This window comes from Polyergus mexicanus, unplaced genomic scaffold (genome assembly GCF_030449975.1).
Source record: "Polyergus mexicanus isolate NDT 795.1 unplaced genomic scaffold, iyPolMexi1.0 SCAF_6, whole genome shotgun sequence".
Taxonomy (NCBI): Eukaryota; Metazoa; Arthropoda; class Insecta; order Hymenoptera; family Formicidae; genus Polyergus; species Polyergus mexicanus.
This window is the reverse complement of record NW_027223326.1, coordinates 851,403-878,130: the sequence shown is the minus strand read 5'-3', so window position 1 is coordinate 878,130 and position 26,728 is coordinate 851,403. Positions and strand designations below refer to the sequence as shown.

The following is a 26,728-nucleotide window of genomic DNA, read 5'->3' as shown; positions in this document are numbered from 1 at the left end:
AAGCAGTGGTATCAACGCAGAGTACTAGTCCATACAGTTTTCACTTTTAACTATATACTACACAAATAATACAAGATTTTATTGTAACATTATATTATACTATAATTTACCCTGATTGATATTTTCTTCTCACGTCATTACATAATGTCAAACGTAGAATAGTATGATATTACGTAATAGAGAGATTGTAATTCGATTGCAATTACAAATATATTACGCGCGACATACGTATACTGCACGAGAGATAGTAAATAAACAAGAGTAGGCGTGAAGTCGAGGTATCGCGATACACTTGGCGATCATGGCTTTCTCCAAGACCGGTTTGAGATTTACCTTCTCGCAATACCGATTATTAAATGCATATGAATTTGGACCGGTTGGAAATTTCTGTGGTCTGCTCGTCTGTAATGTTTTTTCTTTTTTGCAATTTTTATATGTGGAAATTCTTGCCGATATTAATAGCAAAAATTCTTTTATCTCAACTCATTTTCTTCATTTTTTTTCTTTATATATATATTTTTATTGAAGAAGGCTATTTTTAATCGATCATAGTCTCTCTAGTCGGTAAAATTTGATTCGACCCATATATTGGAGGATATAACTGGTGAAAGGAAGTTTCATATAACCATAAAGATTGAGTGGTGAATGTAAAAGTTTCTATAGGAAGCGTTTGGTTGAATGTTTTCTTTTAATTTTTAAGCTAGCCCTCCCATTGGAGAACAAACGAGTGAAAGTCATGAACATTGGAAACTTCCATAGATTGCTCGCGATTAAAATGTTTCGCTTAAAAAAGAAAAGAAAGAAAATTTTATAAAGCCTTTTATGAATTAAAAACTCTAATATTAATTTTCTTTAATCGCATTTCATATACAAAAAAAAAAAAATTATAAATGTTTTATTAATTTATAACTAATATCTGTGTATAAAAAGACGATATTTTATATAGTTATTAGATTTTGATTTGATCCACATATTATACAAATGAAACCAGCGTAACTAGTGTGAAAAATTATATCGACAGGAAAAAACTATAGAAAACCGAAAATATGGGATCAATGGGGCAATTGGTCCACATGCAGCGTCACTTGTGGAATAGGAAAAATTATGAGATGGAGGCATTGCATAAGTGGAAGTTGTTCTATGGGAGAAAAGAAAGCTCAATTAAAAACTTGCACTTCTGCAGCGTGTTAAAATATTCTGCCAAGTATACAATATAGCTTTATAAAAGAGGATAATAGTATATACAATATAATAATATTACCAATAAAAATAAATGCATTCTTATTTTTAGAAATTGCATATTTTTATTTCTGAAAACTGTAAATTGTATATAATATTTTACACTTTATACATGGTGTAAGAAAATTGAGATGCATTTTTAGGAAATTTGAAAGACGAGAAATCAAAATAATCTTTTTATAACATTTCTCTGCAATCTAGAAATATAAAAACAAAATAATGTATAAGTGACGATTACATTGGTGATAAAAAACAGACATGTCTAAAATCTTATGAATTAAATGGCTATTATTCTTATGACGAACAGCTAATGCACAACATAAAAATAAAGATCCATCGAATTTATTCAATGTTTAAACAACTTTATTTACAATTGTAACTAGATATTACTGATTTACTTCAGTTTATTCCCTGAATTTAATCTGAACTAGCCAATATATTATAATCCAAGCCTTTTTTCATATATATTTTATTCTCTTTGAAAATAGTCATCAGACTTGTAAATTACTGGCGATTTATATATTGGCGCTGTATTTAACACTATGGGTTCTTGAGTTTTTTTCTGAAATATTAAAAAAACTAATCAAATACAAGTTTTTACTTCATGAATTTTTGCATTATTTTAATGTGAGAAAAATATATAGAGTAAGTTTCATGCGTGTAAGATATATAATTTAACTTTTTAATCATTTAAACTACATTATACAAAAATAAATATTTTCAAAATTATACTTACGAAAAATGATAAAGGGTTTAGTATCCCAAATAATCTATCCGATACACCTAATTCAGCTTCTGCCTTGTCTACAGCAACTTCTAACGAATTTAAGTTCATATTGGCCATTGCGACAACATGCTCCAATGCATCTATTCTTTTACAAAGACTTGTCATACCATCCTTCATATATTGTAATTTTGGAAGATGCTGCTGTATACACTCTGCACTGCCATTTTCCACCTTACAGAAAAATATGTTTAAAATATAGATTAATATTAAGTAAGATAAATAATAAGTTGCTTGTATTCTATCTAGAGTATCGCCAACCATTGTAACAATTGATTGAAACTCCTCCAGTCGTATTAATGTATCTTCAACAATATCACGAAAATGTTTCATCTGCAAAGACATGTTATTTAATTAAAATTGGTCAACAGAAAAAGTATTATTTAAACAATAGAAAACAGATGATACACTTGCCTGATTGTCCCAATCCACTTTGGCATAATTCGCATAATCTTTAACCAATTGTTCGGTCAATTTTGTCGTATGGGAAGACATTTCATTAATAATATACGTAATTAAATGCACAATCAAATATATATGTATGTATTATTACTAGGTATTATTATTAGGTTAAAAATATGTAATTTTAGAACGCATGTATAAAACGCCTGTTTATCATATTGAAAAACATTAAGCATATCCCGATAATTCTGACATCTGGGTCAAAATAAGTAAAATATTGAATCGTGATCAACAGCAATTCATTCATCTGAAAACTCGTACATATTTTTTCTTTTCCGTCATCGCAGTCACGCAAACATCAATAATAATATGGCGTGTGCGTCGTTACGAAGATTCATTGGGCGCGAAATTTTAAATTTATTATATATGCGATGAGTTTAAAATGTCTTGGAGCTAAAATGTATAAATACTTAAAACGTATGTATGTGAATAACGTACAACGTTATTATATTACCATATATATATTATATTATAATATTTATAACAATAATAAAATTAATAATAATATAATTAATAAGCTTAATTTATATCTTACATGCATAAACACTTAACTTGAATATCCCTGACTTAGCAAAAGTGATCTTTTTGTCGTCATTTTTATATAATATGACGTTAAAAAATAATGTCAAAAGGGTTACGTTTGCTGCTCGAGGACATAATAAAACATTTAACAATCATTGCAATTGCGAAAAAAAATTTTATATATTATTTTTTTATAGTTATTTAATTGTTTAATTTTTGTTCGCATTTAAAAATTAATTTCAAACTGATGTAGAAGTAAAATTTTGCTTTAATCTAGATTATATTTTGACAAATTGTCAAAGTCATTAATGCTAATATGTCGAATTTTTTATATTCTATGTGCGAAAGAGAGGATTCTAATGTTACAGTAAATTTTTGCAGTTAAGTTTTTCTTTTCAAGAAAAATTTGACAGAAAGAATTCTTAATGTGATGAGGTTTTATATATATATATATATATATATATATATTTTTTTTTTTTTGTTATTACACATATATTTTATATTAATTAAATTTTGTTGAATTAAATTTCTTCAGAAATTAATTTATAATCTATTTGTTGGCTTTACTTCTATATTTTCATTTTTTAAATTAATTATACAAATTAATTTTTATAATCTTTCAAGCTTTAATATTAAATAAATATAACAATTGATATAAAAAATATGATAATATACAATATATATAAATATTGAAATTAATTAATATTTGACCATGAACTCTCAATAATTTTCAACTATAGCAAATGTTTCTTTTTTTACAAACATTGTAAAAGAGAAACTTTTTACAACAATATATTTCATATGTTTTATTTCACTTGCGTTTTATTTATTGAGTTTTTGTACTATATCTGATTATTTAACTATATGATATTAAATTGCAGATATTAGTGCAGACGTGCCGACTTTTTTATTTTATTGACTTATGCGAAACTCCTCTTTTCTCATATCGTATCTCTTTATGGCATTAAATAATATGTGTAAAACGTCAAATATTAAAAATTAAAATTTAGATTAATTTTTAAACATGTAATTTAGATTGGTCTTTGCAAATTTATTTGCTTCATTAATTTATTGCGAAATATCTTTTTGCTCGAATCATACTTTTTCAAGATTTAATCATCAAATGATATCACATATCTTGTATGTACGAAAAGTGTACATACAAGAGGAATACAAGGTAATTCTCGACTGCATGACTGGCAGAAGTTATAGTATATTGTTTCTTTTTTTTTTAAATCTTATAATCAATTACTATGTAACTAAAACACAAACACTGCGAATGAGACAAGATCTCAGTTAAGCAGGAATTAAAAATGATTGATGATTCGATGAAGAAGAAGATGATATTAAAACGTAATTCATATAAATGTAGTAAGTCATAGTTTATTTTTCAATTCGAAATGTATAGCTCATAGTTTATATTAATTGTTTATAATAATTGTTTATAATAATAGTGTCATATTGTTTTGGCGCAAGAGACTGTACTGTGAAATATCGACAGCTGATTAGAATTTTGATTTATATAAAAAAAAAGTGCTTTATTATGTTAATATTAATTAATGCTCTATAACATGAAGCACATAAAAATTTTTAGAATGAGATTTATTTCGCAAGTATTCTTTGGCTATAATGTTTATATATTCTTCAAACTATTTCGGTGCAACAAAAAATTGTTAATTATACAAGTATATACTATATATACAAGTATGACTATAAAATATTTTACAGATATTAAATTATGAATGATATACATGTTACAAATATTGCATAAAATATTACATAATATTTTTTTAATGTAACTATTTTAAAAATTGTATTCTCTCTTTTTTATTTTTTTAAGACACTTCTTTGTCTTAAATGTCTATATGTCTTACAGAAGAAAAGTTAGATTTTGTTATCGAAAGTTTTATTAAATTGTAACAAACGTTATCTTGATCATGAATTCTTCTTTGCCATTTACGAGAATATGTCAGTTTTATGATCTAGTGAATTAGTTTCACCCATCGACGAGCAAATTTGAGACTCATTATTCCTGAATTCATTTTTATTTGCACAGGAAGAGAAACAGACGGAAAGCGGAAGATGTTTTAATTAATTACGATATCTATTATTTGCTTTATACGCATTGACCTGAAATCGATATGCGTTTTTGAATTATTTATAAGTTGTCGATCCGAACACTGAAACGATTCGACAGCGATCAATAATTATCGTTTACTCATGCATATGCATTTTCGAAGTTTATAACGCTCAACGCGGTGCAATCTGTGAAAGTGCATCCTCAACGCTCACTTCTTCACTTTAGCTGGCCGTAAAATTTCTTTGCGCAATTCTATTACTGTAAAACTGGATACGGTGTATATTTATAACCAGTAAAATTGTGAAAGGTTTGTCGTTAGACTAATATTAGCTTGCATCGTATTAGGTATCTTTTGCATATGTCCTTATGTGGAGTTCTCTTAAAAAGAGATAAGTTTCCATTTAAAGAAGTGCGTCTATCAATCTGTTTAATACCCGCTTCCTTTCTATTAACTTCTTGACATACAAAAGAATTTTTATTTTATAATATAATTTAAAATATCTATATATCTTTGTTGTATTTGTGTAAAAAATAAACTAGTAAGATCGGAATAAAATTCTCTATAATAGTTTAGATAAAGTTGTATATATATAACAAGAAAAAGTACAAGAGTCACATATATTATAAGAAAGGAAAAAAATTATAAATTATATATATTAATACGATTATGTTTAAATTTTCAAAAAAATTTTGGATTACACAATTTTAATATTCTAAATTAGACCTAATAATTCTAAACTAGAGAGAAGTACAGAGAGAAATTATTGTTTATATTTACATACACACATACTTATAATACATAGCATATATATTTTATTACTCTACAATTTCTTATATGCACTTTTTTTATTTATATTTGTGTGTGTGTGTGTGTGTGTGTGTGTGTGAGATAAGTATTTGTTACATTTTGATTTTTTTCTTAAGTAAAATTATGTTAAATAACAAATTATAATAATCGATATATTCAATGACATTTTAGCTTTACGAGAGAGAGAGAGAGAGAGAGAGAGAGAAAAGCTAATTATTCTGAAAATATAAGAAGTTTATCAATTTCTATCGTTGTGGTAATGTTGAGTAATGCATATTAGAAAATTCGATTAAGAAAATATATTAGAAAATTAAATTTAAAATAAACCTAGAGTTTTCACAATGCAACAACAAAGCATTGCATCGTCACTTTCGCTTTCATCTAATTTCCTTCATAATTTGTTTTATTACTCTTATATATATATATATATATATATATTTAATAATACGTTTCAGCTCTAGCTCATATAGCCTTATAATTAATCTTAAGTTTTATATAGACTTATTACTAGACTGAGTATACGCGATTACAAGAAGCGTAATATGCATATCATGATAATCGTCATCGATTAAATTATTTCTTGCATACGTTTATATCAAATGATTTTTTTATGAACCATTGCGCTAATGACTTATGACTTGGATATTTTTTTTCATAAAGGCTAGCAATAAGTGCAGCAAATATACTAAATTACATAAGGTACTGATAAACATCCTTGTAATTTTTTTTATTGTTTCATTAAATATTTTTTTGTAGCATTTTGATCTGCTAATACATTATTACATCATGCGTATGTGTATATGCATTTAATAATTAACATAATTACTTACACAATAAAAATATCATAAAAACGAATACTTAGTCTACGTTATCAATCTCTTTGATATTCAATACGAGTTTTTGATCTTTGACATGCTTAGATCATTAATTATTCAATAATATTAAAATATTAAAATATTCTATCTTTCTATTATAAAAAATGAAATGAGATAAAATTAAATAGAGTTTACGCGTTATTTTAGATTTAATAGTAAAATATAATATTTTGCTCTCTTATCTATCCTTTCTCTCCCTCTTTCTTGTTTATATATATATCCCGTTTACTTTATTTGTTTTCATAACATTAAGCGACTTCTTCAGTTGTTAGTATTTAAAATTTTTTTATATTTATTTTAATGAAATTTTTAAATAAAAACATTATTATAGTATAAATATCGTTAAAAATATAAAAAAGTTGGAAGTATTTAAATGTTACAAATATAAGAAAAATTTGTAAAAAATTTTCGCAAAATATCAGTATTTTGTTTTTTAATTTCTCAAATTCCGCATATTTCAATTACATCAACTATGATGTTGTAATGCTTACGGCGTTTTCGCATTATTTCGTGTGTGTGTGTGTGTGTGAGAGAGAGAGAGAGAGAGAGAGAGAGAGAGAGAGAGAGAGAGAGAGAGAGAGAGTGAAAGAAGAATGGTGAAGGTCTATGAACTCATAACTTATAAGAACAAGAGAATGAGAGAAGAAGAAAATTAAGTTGAGAGTTTGTCATAATTGTAATAATTTACTACTAAGAAGCAACATATCATTTGTCTAGCGTAAATCTATGATAGAATACATAAAATCAAAGATAAATTCTTATTTTTCAAAGTTTTTGTAAATCTATAATCATAATTTATAATTATGTTTATAAAAATGTTAAATCTATCTTGCACTTCAATAATTAACGTCATTCAATGTTCAATAGGATATAATCTTTAAGAGAAATAATTATTTTTTTGTTCGTCATTCTTTATTTGTTTGAAATATGCAAGTCAATGATTAAGAAAAATACCATTTAACTCAATAGAATGTACTTAATAACTGAATAATTAGCATGAAGCAAACAAACAAGTATATAGCTCAGGGTAACAGCTACAGTTACATACAAGTGGGGAGAGAAACAGAAAGAGGAAGGAGGGAAAGAGAGAGAGAGAGAGAGAGAGAGAGAGAGAGAGAGAGAGAGAGAGAGAGAGAGAGAGAGAGAGAGAGAGAGAGAGAGAGAGAGAGAGAGATCGGCAGGTCGTTCCACACAGTACAACTTTCGGTACGGATTACGTTGGAGCTCAGTAAGTTCACGAGCACGGAGTACGCGCGATCTATTCTCGCAAAATAGCAAACGCGTACGGCGAAACGCTGCACTGCGATCACGGACGATCGAAGGATTAAATCGAACGTGCGAAACAGAAACATCATCAACAGGTATTCAATATCATCCTCGCTCGCGTCATTATTTTTATCGTATATCGTTATTTTAAAGCAAAACCGTTGTCAATTTTCGGATGATCCTTTGTCGATCGTGCACATATTGATGAAAAAGATTTTAGCCCGATGATTAAATTTGTTGAGAAATTTTCAACAAATTTTTACTCGAAAGATTGGTGTGCATTCTAAATGTTTATCACTTGCATTCAATTTCCATTGTGACGGATTAAAATAAATATCAGATCTTTTATCATTTCTTTTCCACACATATTTTTGTATTACAATATATTAGCGATTTTTTATAATTTGAATATTACAATAATATGATTATTAAGTATTTAAAGTTTAAAAGTAAAAAAAAAAAAAAACAAGCGTTACTATAACAAACATAAGCGTGAGTTAAATGGAACGACAACATTATTGATCTCCTCTTATGAATATTTCTTAATTTAATTTTTATATTGTGCTATGTTATCTATATACTTTCTATATATTGTTTAGATTTAAATAAGACTAACTAACTATCAAGTAATTTTTATTTCCATGACATATTTTACATCTTCTCATTTTTATTTTTCAAATTTACTTTAATTTATTTAATCTATTATATTTTAATATATTTCAAACGCGCGAATATATACGGATATATGAATGATGATGCATCTTAATCATGTTTGATGTTTATTCTTTTGTGAATGAGAAGATTATTCATGCACGCGCGTGTCGTTTTATCTACGCAAGTTTATGGTATTCTTGTTTCTTCTGTAAACTGTCATTGTGCTAACGCGCAAATTCTAATATGCCATGTGATATAACGTTAAAACTGCCTGCGTATTACGTATTATGTGCGTGTGTTCCGTGTGTAGTAGTGCCTGGAAATATGCGTTCTCCTCGTTGAACGAAGATATAAAGATAAAATAAACATCCATTTTGTAGCAAGTTTTTATAAAATTATGTAATGCGGCTATCATAACCTTTGCGATAATGTATACCCCGATTAATGCAAAATAAATAAATAAACTTAGTATTTATTATTAAGCGTTATACAATCAGTTTTACAAATTCTTCGTGAGTAGATATTATGTAATTATATTAACTACATGTATTAAAGACAAATTTATATACATTTTTTTTCAGGAAATTTATAGAATTTAATAAAGTAATCAAAATGTAATATCAAACGAAACGCGCACACACATACACAAACTAATCACTTTGCCTTTTCCTTTAGTATTGCTAAAGATTTCAGTGAAGAATTATATATAAAAACAGTATTATTTTTGTGATGCACATAATATTTATTGCGCAAAAGATTCCATTAAGATAGGTCACTTAAATTAGAAATAAATCGATTGAAATCAGAGAAAAACTCACGTTATCTACGTCTTAAAAAAAAAAAAAAAATTCGAATTGTTATTCCTGCAATAAAAATGTCAAGCATTCGTGTTAATTATACTCAAGGCTAATATAATCACTTTTGGCATTTTCCTATTCTATAAATATGGATTTTGTCAAAGCAGCATCTCTCTCAATTTCGATGTAAATTGAATAATTTGTTGATTTATTCAAATTTATTTTGTTTGGGAAGTGACTCATTTAAACATGTTGCATATTTTTAATTACACAACCGCAAATCTTGATTTTGCAATTTCCGAACGTATTGAAGTTTGGTTAATCTTGTCTGTATTATGTCAATGTCAGCAAATATTTTCTATTCTTCCTTATTGACAATTGTGAAATGTAATAATGCAATCGTGGCAAATATAAAATTGCTTAAACATCATTATTATATCATAATCACTATTTATATAAAGATTACTTCGAATTTAAAAACTTTCAAAATTAAATATATAATGATATATGTTACTACAAAATAAATATAATTAAAATATATAATATATATATATTTATATAAACATATATAATATGATTCATGGCTTTAATTTCGCATTAAAAAGTAGCGTGCGTGCAATGACATCTTACGAAATCTTGTGGCAAAAATTAATTTATACACTTGCTATTAATGTTATTTATGATTAAATTAATCTTGCTTGCATTTTTTTTTAATAGATATATTGAAAGACATGAAAAAATTGTTGCAGATTAATTACAGATACGTAAAAAGTCTAATAATAAGTATAAATAATAAATACATTATACATGCAAACATATGATATATATTGCAGCTGCAGATATTGCAAAATCTTTTTATGGCCTTTATGGTAAAAGTAATTGCCCCAGATACTCATGATTTCTTTATTAGCTTCGAAAAGGTTTACTGCCAAGGTTACAGATTAAATAACAAACTCTCGAGTCTCGAATGAATTTAAGCAGTTTTAAAATCCTTTCACAAATTTTTCAGTAAAAAAGTAATTGCAACATATATACTCATAAGAACAATTCGCTCGTCGATATTTACTGCTTAAAATACAAATGCATTTTTAAAATTTCGTGAAAACATCCGACGCAACGATCTTAAATAATCTTTTTACGTTTTTTTTTTTAAATTATAAAGTAACCGTCATATGTATACTTGCATATTAAAAAAAAAACTTTAATGTTCGGCAGAGAGGCAAAAAAATTGGATTACAAAATTATAATTGTTTGAATATAAATAATTGGCCTATCATCGATTTTTTTTTTTTTTTACCATGATTCTTATTTGCGCAGAGATTAGATTAATGTAACTTTTGTCGCGGAAATTATGCGCTACGGTAAAATAACAGACCGCCGGAACGCAGAACACAAGAAAGATGAATACGGTGAAATTGAAGCGATGTGTGTGTAATAACGTACAACATTTTGCTTAGTTGTGTAACAATGCAAGCGCTACAAAGATTGCATTGCAAATTGAATTTGTGCGGTTTATTCCTACATGTTTTACCGCATAGTAAAATACACTTTCTCTTTTTTGTCTCATTTTCTGTGTCTTGACCACAAATTTCGCAATATACGATCAATTCCAGCCATGGACGAACCAAGGTCCGATATCCAATCCTTCTACAAAGACAAGACTATCTTTATTACTGGCGCTTCTGGTTTCATGGGCAAGGTCCTTGTAGAAAAGTTGCTGTATAGCTGTTCTGATCTCAACAAAATCTATGTCTTAATGCGTGCTAAGAGAGGTCGCAGTTTCGACAATCGACTCGAAGATATATTCAAATTGCCTGTAAGACATTGCGCAAATTAAACTGTGTCTATTTTTATTTAAATGCCAAGATAATATTGCAAAAATGTAATATTGATAATGTTGGAATATTCTGAAACACCTTTATAAATGCCATAACACATTGTGCATTTGTACATTTGCACTTTCCACTTAGATTTTATTAATATTGATACAACTAATTTTTATATTAAATTGTTAATTATATATTGATTCTGAGTTAATGCTGTCAAGACTAAGCTATGTAAATTTTCTTGACTTATTAGCTAATACGTTACGCAAAGAATACTTTACGAATAAAAATGATTAAATAAATAACAACTTGTAAGATGCAATCTTTTTATTTAGCGATTTTTCAACTTTACATAACACATTTTTAATATTTTCTAAAAATAATGCAAAATTTGTCTTTAAAGTAAAGTATGTTAAAATTTTTTTTTATACGTGTCTCTCTCTCTCTCTCTCTCTTTTTTGTTTTGATATTTTTTTATTATAATTTATTATACAAGATGATTCAGAAATATTTGTACAAAATTTGGGGGTGAATTTGATAGCCCGAATAATCGAGATTATTCGAGCTAAAAAATTTTGTGTAAACCATTAATGGTAATATACGCATATGCAAGAGATTGACAAACAGTTACTAATAACTGATTTTTATAACTGATTTTTACAGCTGTTTCAAAGAATACGAACTGAAAAGCCTCAAATTTTAAAGAAAGTAATACCATTTAACGGTGATATATGTTCGGATAATTTGGGTCTTACTGATGAACAATGTGAGCATCTAATAAATGAGGTAAACGTAGTATTCCATTGCGCCGCGACTCTTCGATTGGAGGCGAAATTGAAAGACGCTGTCGAAATGAACTTGGTAAGATATTATAGCCTCCATAAAAAAAAAACCTAAATCAATGTCAATTCGAACACTTGCATTAATATTTTTTTATGCGCTATTATTTATTTAGATGTATTGGCTGGTGATTACAGTATCATTCATTTTAAACTCTGTATGCTCACGATACATTTTTAAATGATAAAAATACAGATAGAGATATTTATTTTTAGATGTTATGTTTTAAATGTTTTAAATGTTAAAGCAATATAAAAATTAATAAAATTTACAAATAACAAGAGACATAATCTTTTTAAGCTTAATTTTGCGCGTAATATTCTTAATGTTATATCAAATACATGAGGTTTGATTTGATTTTTAAGATAGGAACAAAAAGGATATTGAACTTGGCCAAAGAAATGAAGCATCTGCAGGCTTTCGTGCATCTGAGTACAGCCTTTTGTCACGTCGACCAAAAAGAATTAGGCGAATGTACCTATGATTCTCCTGACGATCCTCAGGATATCATAAGACTCGTTCAATGGCTAGACGAAGATGCTATCGATCTTATTACGCCCAAGTAATTAAAAATTTGTAATTTTAATAATTAATAATATTCAGCGTAAGCATAGCCAACGAACGTATTTTGATAAATTATTAATTATATATTTTTTAAAATTATGAACTGCTATTAACAATTTGAAGTATTTAAAATTATTACAAATAATAATTATATATATAAAATTTAATTTAAAAAAATATCGATGTATAAGAATATAGTAAACAATATTAGTGTAAGGATAATATTTATAATTATTTAATGTATGATTAACTTGCTTGAATGTAATTAAATTATCTCTCTCTTAATTTTATACGAATGGTGCTTATGTCAGATTTTGCTTGTTTATTTTTGCCATTTTTTATAGATTACTACATCCGCATCCAAATACTTATACGTATTCAAAACGTCTGGCTGAAACGTTAGTGGCAAACGAATATCCTAATCTGCCTTGCTGCATTGCTAGACCATCGATCGGTAATTATCAGTATATATTTCATAAATTATTAAAGATTATAAAAGATAATATTTCGGCGGTTGTGTATAAGCAAAAATGAATATGAAGATTAATTAATCTCATTACAGTGATACCTTCTTACAAGGAGCCGATGCCAGGATGGGTCGACAATTTGAATGGACCTATAGGATTGCTTGTTGGTGGAGGCAAGGGTGTTATCAGATCGATGCATTGCAATGGCAATTATAATGCCGAAGTTGTACCGGTTGATGTAGCGATTAATACTTTAATCGCAATTGCGTATAAAGTTGCCACTAGCCAAGAAAAGTAAGTATCTCCATTTTGTTCAACCTTGTTTTTCTTGCAATTATTCTGCAATAGTGACATATATCGTAATTTAAATCAAAAGTGGAATTTATCATTTAATACTATGCTTGCAATATCTCTCTAGATTATTTTTCTGTTACGACATTCTTTAAGATATTTTTGATATTAAGATTATAATATGGTAGATTGTTAAAGATCTTTGAATTAAAAAAAAAAAAAAATCATGTTTATATTTTTCGTATTTGATTGAAAATTTATTATTAATATATTAATTATTGAAAATATGAATTTATTTCAATTTTTGAATACTTAATATTATGCAATAAGAAGAGATTCGAGAAAGCTTTTCATATACATTCTGGATTGCATCCTTCGACTATTTTATATTTGCACGTTCATTCCATTTAAATAGATAAGAAATATTAACTTTTCATGCTAATTTTCTCTGTTTTGATTCATCATTTTTATAGTTCGGAAAATATACCCGTTGTCAATATAACGCAAAGCGATATAACACGTATTACATGGGGCGAAATATTGGAGAAGGGTAGACAAATCGTTTACGAATATCCTTTCGAGGGACAAGTTTGGTATCCGGATGGTGACATACGTAGCAATAAATTTATACATAATATTTTCGTCTTTTTCTTCCAAATCATTCCCGCGTATTTCATCGACTTTCTGATGCTATTATTTCGACAAAAGAGATTGTAAGTTTCGTATTCTTTAATATTTTTAAACATTGTATATTCTTTTTTGATTTTCATCTTTCAATTTTTTTGTCTAGTTTTTACATATAATTATACAATATTATGTAACTTTAAGCTTTCTTAATTATTATCTTTTTCTGTTATTTTTATAAACAGTATGGTCAGAATCCAGAACCGAATTTTAAATGGCCTCGCGGTACTGCAATATTTCACCACACGGCAATGGATATTTTATAATAAAAATCTAATTGCGTTAAACAACGGAATGTCATCAATAGACAAAGAGATGTTTCCAACTGTAATTTATAATGCCGACATAATGGAGTACTTTAAACATTTAGTCCTCGGCGCGCGGCAATATTGCATGAAAGAAGATTTATCCACTTTGCCGAAAGCCCGTCGGCATCAAAAAATGTGAGTATTCTATATGCAATATTTGATTTAAAAATTTGCAGAATCTTTGTATATCAATAATATATTTTTTTGCATTTAAATAATATTTAATGATATAACAAAGAGGAGGCTAGTAAAAGTAACTGAATGTTTGTGTGTTTGAAATTGTTTTTTATTTAAATCTATATCTTTTTCTTTAATGTTACACATACATTTTTCATTTTGTATAACTTACATATGATTATAGTTTTTGATGCAACGATTTAATCCATTTTTCTTTAAGGAATTTTCATTAAAAAATTTTTAAGTTATAAAATTAAATAAACTTTAAATTATAATATATTAATTAAACATTATAACAAAATTAAGAGCTTATATTAAAGCTAAATATATATTATATGAGGTCAAATTAAATTAATTTAAATTTGGAATTAATTTTTTTAGTTTCTCAGAACTTTAAAGTGATTTTTTATTTAGAATCTTTGTCAATTTTTTTTTTTTTTTTTTTGTTATTATATTCTATGAGAAGAACATTTGTTTCAGGATGTATGTTATCCATGTCACGACAATATATTTGTTTTACTTCGGGGTATTATATTTTATATATAACAATGTTGAAATAGTGAGGTTTTTCCTGGATTATGTTACCGAGAAAATAAAATCACTACCGTTTATAGGCGGATTTGTAAAAATGATGCATCTTTGAGAGCGTTTATTCTTAAAACAAACATTCTATTGCATTTGTATTTATTGCACGATGCATATACACGTAACTGCGGAACGTGACAAGAAGAGGCGAAACGGTAGTCTCTTTAACGTTTATTGTTCGACGCATCTCTTACGTATCTATATTTTTGAACTGCTTATAATTACGTGCAATGGGGCGTATGAATATAAAGATGAAAGGGAATTTCAATATACAGGCGGTATAGAAATCTTCCAGGGACTGACAATATTAACTGTAAGTTCAAAATGAAAACAAAGACTGGATCCTACATCGTAAGCACTTCTAAAAGAAAAAAGAGTGGATCTTACTAATTACTTTATATTTCTTAATACAAATATAAATGTAACATAAACGTTTTTAAAAAGCTTTAATGATTATAGAAATTTTTTAATAATATATATAATTTTGATAAATACTATATATTACTATGTTATTCTCTTTCTCGAAACATACGCATATTTACTGAAATAAAGGTTTATTGTATAAACATGCGATATGTAGAAAAATAAAAAAACATGTGATGGTGTAAAGGATTTATTGTTGTTTAATGCCAACCTTTTATTATGATAAAAACATTTATTTTAAAGTCTAGCGCAATATATATAATTTATCAGGTATACATCATCAACCATTTAAATATATAAATAAAGATATATATCACAGATTTTGGTATCTTAAATTGAAAATTCGAGATTTTATCGTTCACATTTGTTGTTTATTATTATATACTCCATATATACATATATTCGTAGAAAAAATAATCTTATAAATATTTTTCCAAAAATAAATAACGGAAAAAATGATGAAGGAATGCATTGTGCTTCGAATCTTTTTATGTCGGGAATAAGAGATTGCTTAAAGTGGTTTTTTTCCATGATAAAGTATTCTGAAAGGTGCGGGATCTCTCTATCTCTCTCTTTCTTTCTCAGAGAAGAGATAGCCAAGACACATCCGTATCGAGCATGACGCAATAAAAGAATCTTCGCGTTTTCTTTATAGCCAGAGTTTCCAAGGACAAATATATTTTTATTCCCGATCGTTTAAAGACTTAGATCGATTTGATACCATCGAGCACGAGCTGCGAGCTACGAGCTCTATTTCGGGATCTGAGAATTAATTCAGTTTCCCAGATACGACTTCCCGCGATATCTCTGACCTCATTCGAGTACTGCTTTTCTTAGAGTGCAAAGGAATGTCAACTACACGAACAGTTTCTATTTCCGTGTAATTCATTTAGAATGTTCTGTACTCGCTATACTATTACAAAGTATTTTCAGCAGTGATAGTTACAGTTTAAGGCTGTACGTAATCTAATAAACGCAACTTGCTAAATGTTCGAAATGCTGGCGCTTTACAAGAGGATAAAAACTTTGCGATAACTTTTTATTTTAAAAACTAACTCATACATTTTATTTTTTAATATCTATCGGAGCATCATGTATGCTATGCGGAGCATTATTATGGAGTTAATTGCATAAAGCTATTTACATTGATAACATGATAACGAACGGTTCATTGTTCGTGACATGTAAAGCAAAACTTATTGTATAATCAGCGATGTGAAGCAAATTTATGAACTTACGAGCCAACTCCATGATTAATATGTATTTTAACAAAATGCATACAGAAATGACAGAAGAGGGAAATAGATTCGCGATAAATTTAATACAAGTGCAATTAAAATACGAAGAAAAAAAGTATCCCTTTAGATAATTCTATTAGTTAAATATTTGCAATGCTCACTCGCGATTTAGAAAAATAAATATTCTTTTTACTTATTTTCTTATTATTATTAACTTTATTGCTACAGTTAAAGTTATTATTGATATTAAGAGTATAAAAATATATTGGTATCTTTTAAATATTTCATTTTTATTGTATTGTAACTAATATGTTGTATCACACTGCTGGGTATATAAGTCAACTTAAGTGAAATTAAATCGTGTTGCAATAAGTAGAAACGCGATATATCTAGTCGATAATACAGGATAAAGAGATTGCTCTTTTCAGCTTATTTCAAGGTCTAAACTTTCCAGTTTCTAAATCGATCTAAATTGGATTCAACAAAAAATTATGGTAATACGAGTTTAAATACCGGATCTTCATATATTTCAATATATTTTAATATATTTTTTAATATGCAACACGTGTAAATTTTTGTTTACATTATGTATAAATATATATTAAATTAGCCAGCAGAGTCATAAAATTCATCATTAATTTGTAATCATTTCGCAAAGTTATCCAAGATTTTTTATTAAAAAAATGGATCAAACTTGAACGGAATAGCAAGATTAAAGCTTAACAGCGAAGAAAAAGGTAAAGGTAAGGGATGAAGCTGAATAGTTGCTAGTTCCCCATAATATGGAGGGATGGCGCTGAGAAATCCCAGCCAACCCCCATTTTATTATTGATCCATCCTCGACATTCCCTTCGGAAAATAGGCAACAGCAGCTGCTGGTCGGTCGATGTACAACCAGATCTAATTTTTCAATCTCAATTACTGTCAAAAAGTATGATAAAAATTGCATTTGAAATTACGTAGGTCTTACGTGAGTCTTGAAAGTGCTGTTTAGAAATTTCATTTTTATTTTTTGGAACACACTTTCAAACAACACTATTTATTCGAAGAAAGTCATAAAGATACGTTTTTATCTTTCAAACGTTTCTTAAAAATTTTTCAACTCTGCCTTGAGTTTTTATTTGGATATCTTTTATTCACGCCTTTTAGCCTCGCTTTTTCTCTTTCTCATGTTCTTGAAACTCCGAATGACTGTTATATTTACCAAAACTGTTTTTATGAGCTCGTAACTGCGAGAGACTGTAATTCTTCACAAAATAATATCGTTTCATTTATCACGTCTACCCAATTACGTCTCTGTTCGTGTATTGCGTGCACGCGATATAAATATTTCCTCGACTTATTTAAGACGTTCCATACGTGCGGGAATGTAAAGTGACATTGATGCCTTGGATAAGATCTGTTGGTCAGGAATCGTGTAAGAAACCTTGAGAAAAAATCAACGTAGCATCTGTTTCGATAGTAATTGCATGAAATGCTTTAAAAAATTAAGTGTATTATCATTTCAGGTTTAAAAGCTTAAAAGACTGAAAGCCTGTCTGCCTTCGAAAAACCAAGATTTTCAGAGATTAAATATTTTAGAATCCAGGGAGATTCTTCTACGTTTTACGTCTATGAAAATTTCAACATCCAGTAGTCCAAAAGTAACAGTAACAGCCTAAAAATATTAAATATACAGAAATATTAAAAGTTCAAAATAATACGTTCTATGTGACAAGAATTGAGGATATAAATTATGATCGTAGAAACGAGGGTCAAAAAATCGTATCGAAAAAAAGTGCTAATAGTATAATCCAATTATATCCGGTGGTTGCAAATATATGCTATTTTTTCGAATTTTTACCTACTTTTTATTTAAAATTTTTATTTAATTTTTAAATAAATAATTGCGATCAAGTGAATTAATTTAAATATTTCATCTGCATTGCATAATAATTGCAGATCAAAAAATTATTGCAAAATTATCATCAATTTTAATTTTATCAGATATTATATTCGTTCACATCATTGTATGAAATTTACATATAATTTGATATACATATAAATAGAATGACTACTGTATGAAAGATATAAACGTGGAAAAACTATCAAAATTATAATTTCTAAAGAAACAATCTGCAATTTTTAGATTTAAATTTTGAAGATATTTCGAAATAAATTGTCGTCATACAATTTGTTTAATTTTGAAAAAATAATTTTATTGAGAAAAGACAAAGAATTTTTTATTGCACATGCTAATTATGATATAATCCATCTTAATAAATATATTGTTAATATTCTTTCAATATTATTCTAATATAATTTATGATATTTTGACGTTGATTTTATATCTACAATATTTACCAGAATATCTTTTTATGTCTATACGATCCACAGTTTCTCTGATAAAACTAATCGTAGTGATTCAACTGACCTTTCACATTTGTATACCGTACTTTGTCGTACGGTGCGTAGAAAGCATGTAATAAAAACTTGCAATTATTTTCTACCTTGATTTTATGCAGATGCGTGTGATAATTAAGTAATTGATGGAATATATGCATGATTGCGACATATAGATTTCTACGTATAAATTTTTATACGGTACAAAAGTATTATAATTTTAATTTAATATCTTATCAAAAACAGCACACTTATCTTTAACTATAAAGATGCTGCGTATTAAAAAATTTTGGAAATATTGCACAATATAACTATAAAAATTTTAGCTTTTTTCTTAAATATTTAATAAAATATTTTTTTCTTGTGTTTTCTTCTTTATACGTCACGTTTATATTCTTAATAAAAATATTTTGCAGAAAATATAAAGAATTCTGTGAATCCATTTTCTTTCAATATTGCAGACAAAATGCTACATAAGATATTTCTTATATTTGAGCTACAATTTGAATGTTTAATTGTACTATATACGTTACGTTTATTATATAATTAAATATTGTGTATTAGTGAATAATTATATGTATTTTATAAGTTCATGTAATATTTTAACAATGCATAAGATAAAGCGATATGGGACAAATCTTTTATTCTAAATTCTATATTCTAAATTTCTGTTTTTCTGGAAAATAAATACATTAAACTTGAAGCCTAACTTTTCAAATTTTTATTTTATTTTGCATTTTTTCTAGTATATAATGTAAATATTTAAAATCGTAAAAGCGTTTAAAAAATATAATATTTTGAAAAGATTTTCTCAGAAACTCTTTTCCTCTTTTTTGGATATTTAAAATTTAAATACTTTTCAATCTTTAAACCCATTTTGAATTTATAATATTATAGTATTAAATTATATATATAGATTTATAGATACCTTTACTTCTCTCTCTCTAGGATACGGAAAAATCCTTCTCTGTATTTTTTATTATTAATTCTTAACCAGCGCGTTTCACACTGAATAATCTACACGCTTGTTGCTCTATTCTTCCCGATTTCTAAGCATTTCGCATCAAGTTCGCGTCATTAATTCACACGAACGAGACAACCATAAGATGTGTATGTACGTCATTCATTAATGACGTTCGGTGCTGCCGATATAATGTGTAAAGCCGTACCCGTTTCAGCGGGGGTGGCGGTAGAACACCGGACTACGGCAACCACCACGCATCGTCGGGGGCGCGTGCGCCGATTGTAGTACCCCGATGAACACTCGCGAGGGTTGTTTAAAGTGCGAACTCGCTAAGGACGCAGTAGTCGACGGGTCAGCCTCCAAGGGGCACGATCGCGCTTATCAACGTGACCGCGACCGCGTCGCGCTTCTTCGTCGACAAGTGACCGAAACGTGACGCGTCTCAGACTTGGCGGTTCGGGACCGCTCCCTCTTCATCCTGACCCCTGGCTAGTCGCCTCAAGCGTTTCACCTGGTTCGATATCGCACATAGCAACGAAGGGATTTCTTATTACATCGAGCCCTCATCTCCGCGATTTGAACAGCATCTGAGATAATGAATGGCGCGAAAACATTTGCGATGAATGGAGTCATAACCGATATCGTCAGTCACGCAAGATTGATCGTCGAGAATTAGACGAGAGGATTCGGTTCCTCTATTCAATAATTCCTGCAATCGCGTCTCAGCGGAGGTGCAAGGATGTCGCTCGTCGTTATCCTGAAAAATTTTCAAGGTCTTAAGTGCAAAGGCGAGAAGATCGCGAAAATCGACTTTCGAGGTAATTAATAATTTTTGAAATTTATTAATTTGTCAACGTTTGTATAGAGTTTTTTGTCGAGAAAAATTCTTATTTGACAGAATTCTTTGAATAATCATTCTAGATATGCTATTAAGATTGGAAAAAATCAATCTGCAAAATTGATTACGTCAAATTGTTTCCTTTGTCGATATTTTTTAATACTCAGAAATTCATAAATATTTCCATACATATCATTTTTTTTCTTTTATATAATTTTTATTTATTTTTTCTTTATATATATATACTTATTAAAGGTAAGTCTATCGATATTTCAGATCAACAGCAATTAAATTTTTCTTTTTCAAAGAAAGAAACGTCCTTTGTATACGTCTAATGCATTGTATTTGAGATGTTGATCGCGTGGGAGATTTGTGTTTTCGTTACAGGAATACCGAACATCGTTTACGAGCAAACGATGAGCTAGGTCAATCTGTTTAAATTTCAAGTTAATTGCTTGTGATTGCGCATTGTTGTGCACCGATGATTTTCCGATAATTGGCGAACATGCGTCGATCGAAATTTTTCGATAATCAAAATACCGACACAACGAAATTGCAATACACTTTTAACGAAGCCGTTAATCTAAAGCACGTATTTTTACGTCCATAAAATGTCAAAATTTAATTATAAATTTAACTTTTTCGATATCATAGTTTGTATCATATACAATATTATATATGTCACACACACACACACACACACACACATATATATATATACATTATCATATTCATTATTTTAAATATGCTTATCTCTTTAGATTTAAAAATTGATTTTCTTTTAAAATGTATGTCATGCTTTGTACGTAATACTTTTATTTGCAGCAAATTTGTATAAAACATTCGTGTAAACAAAACTGTTATAGATATTTCCATTATAGAGTCCATAAAACAAAAGTATTTTTTAGATATTTAAGATATTCTTCCTTCAAACTTTTATATATAATTCACGCAAAATTGTGCGTGTAGAGTTGAAGAAAATTCAGATACGCATGCCCCAGGACGTCCTAAATACTATAGAGAGGGTAACGTTTATATTTAATCATATTCGTCCCAGTTTGGGTAAATATACTTTATCATAGTTCGAGAGAAATCTCTTTAATCAATGCAATGTGTCGGCGATGTGCATGCACGCAGATATCTGTGTGCGTATACAATAGTATCACGTGCACTCGGGTAATAAGGAATTCCACAGACATATTGTGCAAATGGTGCAAAAGATCATTGTCCGACTTGCGTAATCTGTTTTCATACAAGCGCAATTTCTTGCAACATGTTAATAAATTATTCGTGACCATTAGGATTTACGATGTATCGTCGAATGTATGTTATAAAGCTAACTGCATAAATTAGAATTATTCTGACGCTAGAAATACGCGAGAAATATCGAATTGAACAGTGAAATTATAGGAAATCTCTGGAATATCCGCGAAGTAACGTTTTCATAATTCTGTGATAATAATTAATTCTGTTTTGAAAGAGAACTTTAGCTGGATATATATATATGTTTTTATAAATGAAAAATAGAATATTATTTAAATCGTAGGAGTATACTTTTTGTCGGAAAATTGTTAAAAATTAATTATAAAGAGTCAAGTTTTTAGGAGTGAGCACGCTACATGAAAATCTGTGAGAAAGAATCTATTGAACGTGTATGTCGGCAACGTACACGCAGATAGTATCTGTGTATGTATATGTATGCACGTAATAAGTTATAGCTCTCTCAATAAAATAGACGTATTAAAATATAAATATCCTTGAAAAAAATATAAATTTCTATATAACGAGTTGGAACAAATAATATTCGTTTAAATAGGTTATAATAGGTTTTAACAATCCCTACATATTTGAATTACTTTTACTTTCTTTCTCATTCATTGTTTATGTTAAAAGTTTTTTATCGTAAAAATAAAATCAAAAATAATATTCATAATCGAAAAATAATATGATTATTTAATTTGTCTCTTGATTATTTCTATTGTATTATATAATAAAGTATCTTTAGCGCGCGCGCGAATTATTGATAGAGAACATTTTATTTTATATAATAGGACACACACACACACACACACACACACACAAAACATAAAAATATTTAGAATTATAAAAAAATACACACTACATAGTATTACTAGAATTAATAAATAATTATGTGTATATATAATATCATTCTCAACAAAACTGTTTCATTTAGTATCATATCAAATTAATGTGTTAATAGAATTTAAACGTTGTAAAGTTAATATAAATACATATACATATAATCAGGGTTGGGAAAGTTACTTTATAAAAGTAACTCGTTACCGTTACTCGTTACTAATTTTAAAAAGTAACTCGTTACCGTTACAGTTTCTAAAAAGTAACGAGTCGTTACAATTTCCGTTACTTTTTTACAATACAAACTAATAAATTATTTTGCATAAGAAAAACTTTTAAAAAATTGTAAGCAAGATTTCATTCAAGGTTTATTACAAAATAAATGATTAAATTTTATCGAAATTCTTTATTAATTTTTAATCAAATTTGTTGCTCCATAGTATCATCATTTAAATGCCCTCTTTGTGGTGTTAATACAGAGCCACCGATGCTAAACATTCTTTCTACGGATGCACCGCTTGGTAGAGCTGTATTATATTTAATAAAAAGTTTTTTAAGTTTTGGATAGTCGTTTAACATTTCTATATTACAATTATTTGATTTTAAAAACCGTTGCAATTCTTCTTGTTCAGATTCATTTTGCACCGTTTTTTGCTCAAAAATGAAAAAATCATCGCGATCGTCAGATTTTCCAGCTTTTGAAGAATTTTCAGTTGATCGCATTCCCAATAAATCCTCCAAGTAATTTTCAGCACGTTTTCTTTTTTCTCCGGTTAACCAGTTTAACTTAAATTTTGGATGTAAACATGCTACTATTGTTAATTCTTTTGTTTCAAATATTGTAAGAAATTTAAAATCAAATATAGTCAATTAAGCGACATTGTTTGTTTTATTGAAATTAATACTTTTGAATCAATAGTTTAAAATAAAATAATATTTTTCAATTAAATCTTTATTTAAAATTAAATAACATATATATTAATCAAATTAATAAGTTACCTTTTATTTAAACCTTGCTGAATAACTTCAACTAATGAATGGCAATCTATAAGGTCAGATTTATTGAGATTTTCTAATTTTCGTTGCAAGGTACTTAGAACTGGTAGTAAATGAGATTACAACATAATAAGAATGCTAATTGGTCGATTTGCTTACGGCTTTACGGTTAAGATAAAAATTTTATCACGCACAATAGCAAGAATAATATCTTAAATAAATCAAAAAATTTGAAAAAAGTAACGATAAAAGTAACTGTTAAATTCGTTACTCGTTACCGAAAAATGTAACGAAGTTACTTTTTCCGTTACAAATAAAATTTGTAACGCCATTACCGTTACAGTTACCGAAAAAAAGTAACTATAACGGTAACGGCGTTACAAGTAACGCGTTACTTCCCAACCCTGCATATAATATACAATACAACAGAAAAACAAATATTAAGCTTGACAAAATAGAAGTGAACAAATTTGATAAACATATGATTGCTTTGACATGCGTCAGTTGCGGGAGTGGTGGCAGCGGTTTATCACGAATATCGGCTAGCCGGCCATTGTTTTTTTTTTATCTTCTTTTCATATTGCGTTTTCGCAAATCGCAAATAACTGCTCGACAATCTTTCTGTAATTTTATCAATATCTCGTAACGCGCATAATATTATCAATATTTCGTAACGGACGAGAAAACACGGGTATACTTCGAGAATTAATTAATTTGTCGTTAATATCGTATCGCGGGACAACAAACGCGATAAAATTACATTTGTGTACCATTATACGTCACGGTTTATTAATAATAATTACTTGATTATTACAAATAGCATTTCTATTGTCTGTCTGATACAATAACATCGCCGAATAATGGATGCAATTTTCTGTGTGCATTGTGCGACCGTAACTGATTATTAAAAAACAATTTGTCGCGATGATGCAGACATCTCGCGTATATGATCTTTTATAATTTACATAGCAATCGTTGGAGCATTATTTTCAGAACAGGCAGCGTAATCGTTATATACGCCGATAAAATAACCACTAAGTAATTTGCAAACGAGATCCTCGAGTGCGAATCGATATAAAAAGAAAATATAATATTAGTGTATTCGCGGTCGAATCACTCTTATACTTATGAATGCTGTTCAGCTATTTCTGCATAATATCGGACTTTTTATTGCACTCGCAAAAAAATTGCCTTCAAGTATTATAACCACTCAGATACGAACAATGACAATCGCAACTTACTTTACATAAAACCGCATATGGATAGAACCGAATACAAAGCTGTGATGCAAATGAATTTATAATAATCGCAACACAAACACTGTGCTCTTTAATTATACCCTAAACTATGCGTCTAATAAATGTATAATAAATATATCTTCAAAGTAAGATCGCGTCGACTGGATAATCGGGTCCATTGCAACTAAACGATATAGCACAATAATTTTCAGACTTGAAAAAATGTATAGTTATCAAATTTTAAAAAATAACAAGTTTTTTTTTAGATAACTATTAATTTTATCGATAAAATATCAGGTTGTTTTTTATTCCTGCAGTTTACTGATAGGCTTCATTAAAGAAAAAAAAATGGTATTTATTTATTGTATTATCTATTTATAGTAAAATTCGAACGGTTGGCAGAATGTAAAATGTAAAATTTTATTAGAAGAAAATTGAGAAAAAGTAATTTCTTGTTAATATATTATTATATTATTACAAAATTAAAAGAGAATTAATAGAATAAATTTTTGCTCGTTAAATTATAAATTTGTATATTAATTTATAATTAAAAGACATCTCTGTCAATATATGGATATTCAATATATCGGTAAATTTTCTCGATTAATTTAGTTTTTACTCGGATTTTTTTATGTCAATCAAGTTTCTATCCAAATTTCTCAAAATTTTGCAATCTTGCTATGTGTACATTTGTATGCACCGCGCCATAAAAAAAAACAGACTTTTTCCGCTTTCATTGAAAAAACGTTGGCGTGCATAGAAGAAAAGTTGTGACGAGTAAAAAATGAGATTGCGCGTTAACGAACAAGCGTTTCGTATGACAGCGCAGCGCGTGGCTGACCATAAAGCTCCTTATCTACTGCAAGAAACTTTCTATCGCCGGGCTTTCCGCTAACCGGTCAACCGATAACAATTTTGTTATCTCGTCGCTTATAAACTGTGCTACAAGTAAAAAGTAAAATAAAGTAGCTCGAAAGTAGCTTGTTCGATAAACAGATTCCAGAGAATTGCATAGAGATTTTCGCAAAAGAAATAAATTGTGGTATAACCATATATTAGACCAGATGCTGCTAATATGATATATAAAGCTAATTTTATAAAACATAGAAGTAAGAAAGTGATGCTGTGACATATATTTATTTAACTATAATATTATTCCCTCGCTAAATTAGATTTTTTTTTTTTTTTTAAGTACTTTTCGATTATTCCATGATCTGCGTATACAAATAAAATGCATCATTCAAAGCTAATTCATTTTTCATATTTAATAAACACGTCGAAAAAAATATAGATTTTTGTTTAAAAAATTGATAAATTGTAATG

General features: G+C 28.1%; 3 protein-coding genes across 7 annotated transcripts in view; 2 read left to right on the top strand and 1 right to left on the bottom strand.

The window, feature by feature from the left end:
• Positions 1 to 1,381: 1,381 nt before the first annotated feature.
• Positions 1,382 to 2,796, bottom strand: Blos4 (biogenesis of lysosome-related organelles complex 1 subunit 4). The gene is made up of 4 exons (XM_070297497.1): positions 2,438 to 2,796; positions 2,285 to 2,356; positions 1,976 to 2,197; positions 1,382 to 1,801 (listed from the first exon to the last, which is right to left on the bottom strand). The coding sequence occupies exons 1-4, from the start codon at positions 2,516 to 2,518 to the stop codon at positions 1,709 to 1,711; spliced, it is 468 nt and encodes a 155-aa protein (XP_070153598.1). The 5' UTR covers positions 2,519 to 2,796; the 3' UTR covers positions 1,382 to 1,708.
• A 5,181-nt stretch (positions 2,797 to 7,977) lies between these two features.
• LOC138934018 (putative fatty acyl-CoA reductase CG5065) lies at positions 7,978 to 15,828 on the top strand. Its single transcript, XM_070297382.1, has 9 exons — positions 7,978 to 8,131; positions 11,101 to 11,303; positions 11,977 to 12,174; positions 12,519 to 12,715; positions 13,062 to 13,171; positions 13,280 to 13,478; positions 13,949 to 14,188; positions 14,345 to 14,602; positions 15,125 to 15,828. The coding sequence occupies exons 2-9, from the start codon at positions 11,103 to 11,105 to the stop codon at positions 15,285 to 15,287; spliced, it is 1,566 nt and encodes a 521-aa protein (XP_070153483.1). The 5' UTR covers positions 7,978 to 8,131; positions 11,101 to 11,102; the 3' UTR covers positions 15,288 to 15,828.
• A 4,741-nt stretch (positions 15,829 to 20,569) lies between these two features.
• Positions 20,570 to 26,728, top strand: part of LOC138934414 (otoferlin) — a 34,559-nt gene continuing 28,400 nt past the window's right edge. For all 5 annotated transcript variants that reach the window (XM_070298120.1, XM_070298119.1, XM_070298117.1 and 2 more), the window contains exon 1: positions 20,570 to 21,054. In XM_070298120.1, the coding sequence (XP_070154221.1) occupies positions 20,976 to 21,054 (79 nt within the window). In that variant the 5' untranslated portion in view covers positions 20,570 to 20,975. The remainder of the gene's footprint in view (positions 21,055 to 26,728) is intronic.

Excerpts from the sequence above, each read along its gene's own strand:
- Blos4 (XM_070297497.1), bottom strand. The coding sequence starts at position 2,518 with ATGTCTTCCCATACGACAAAATTGACCGAACAATTGGTTAAAGATTAT. Across the intron at positions 2,198-2,284 it reads TTCAATCAATTGTTACAATG|GTGGAAAATGGCAGTGCAGA; the intron begins GTTGGCGATACT and ends TTTTTCTGTAAG. Across the intron at positions 1,802-1,975 it reads TAAACCCTTTATCATTTTTC|AAAAAAACTCAAGAACCCAT; the intron begins GTAAGTATAATT and ends TTAATATTTCAG.
- LOC138934018 (XM_070297382.1), top strand. The coding sequence starts at position 11,103 with ATGGACGAACCAAGGTCCGATATCCAATCCTTCTACAAAGACAAGACT. Across the intron at positions 13,172-13,279 it reads CATTGCTAGACCATCGATCG|TGATACCTTCTTACAAGGAG; the intron begins GTAATTATCAGT and ends ATCTCATTACAG. Across the intron at positions 14,189-14,344 it reads TTATTTCGACAAAAGAGATT|TATGGTCAGAATCCAGAACC; the intron begins GTAAGTTTCGTA and ends TTTTATAAACAG.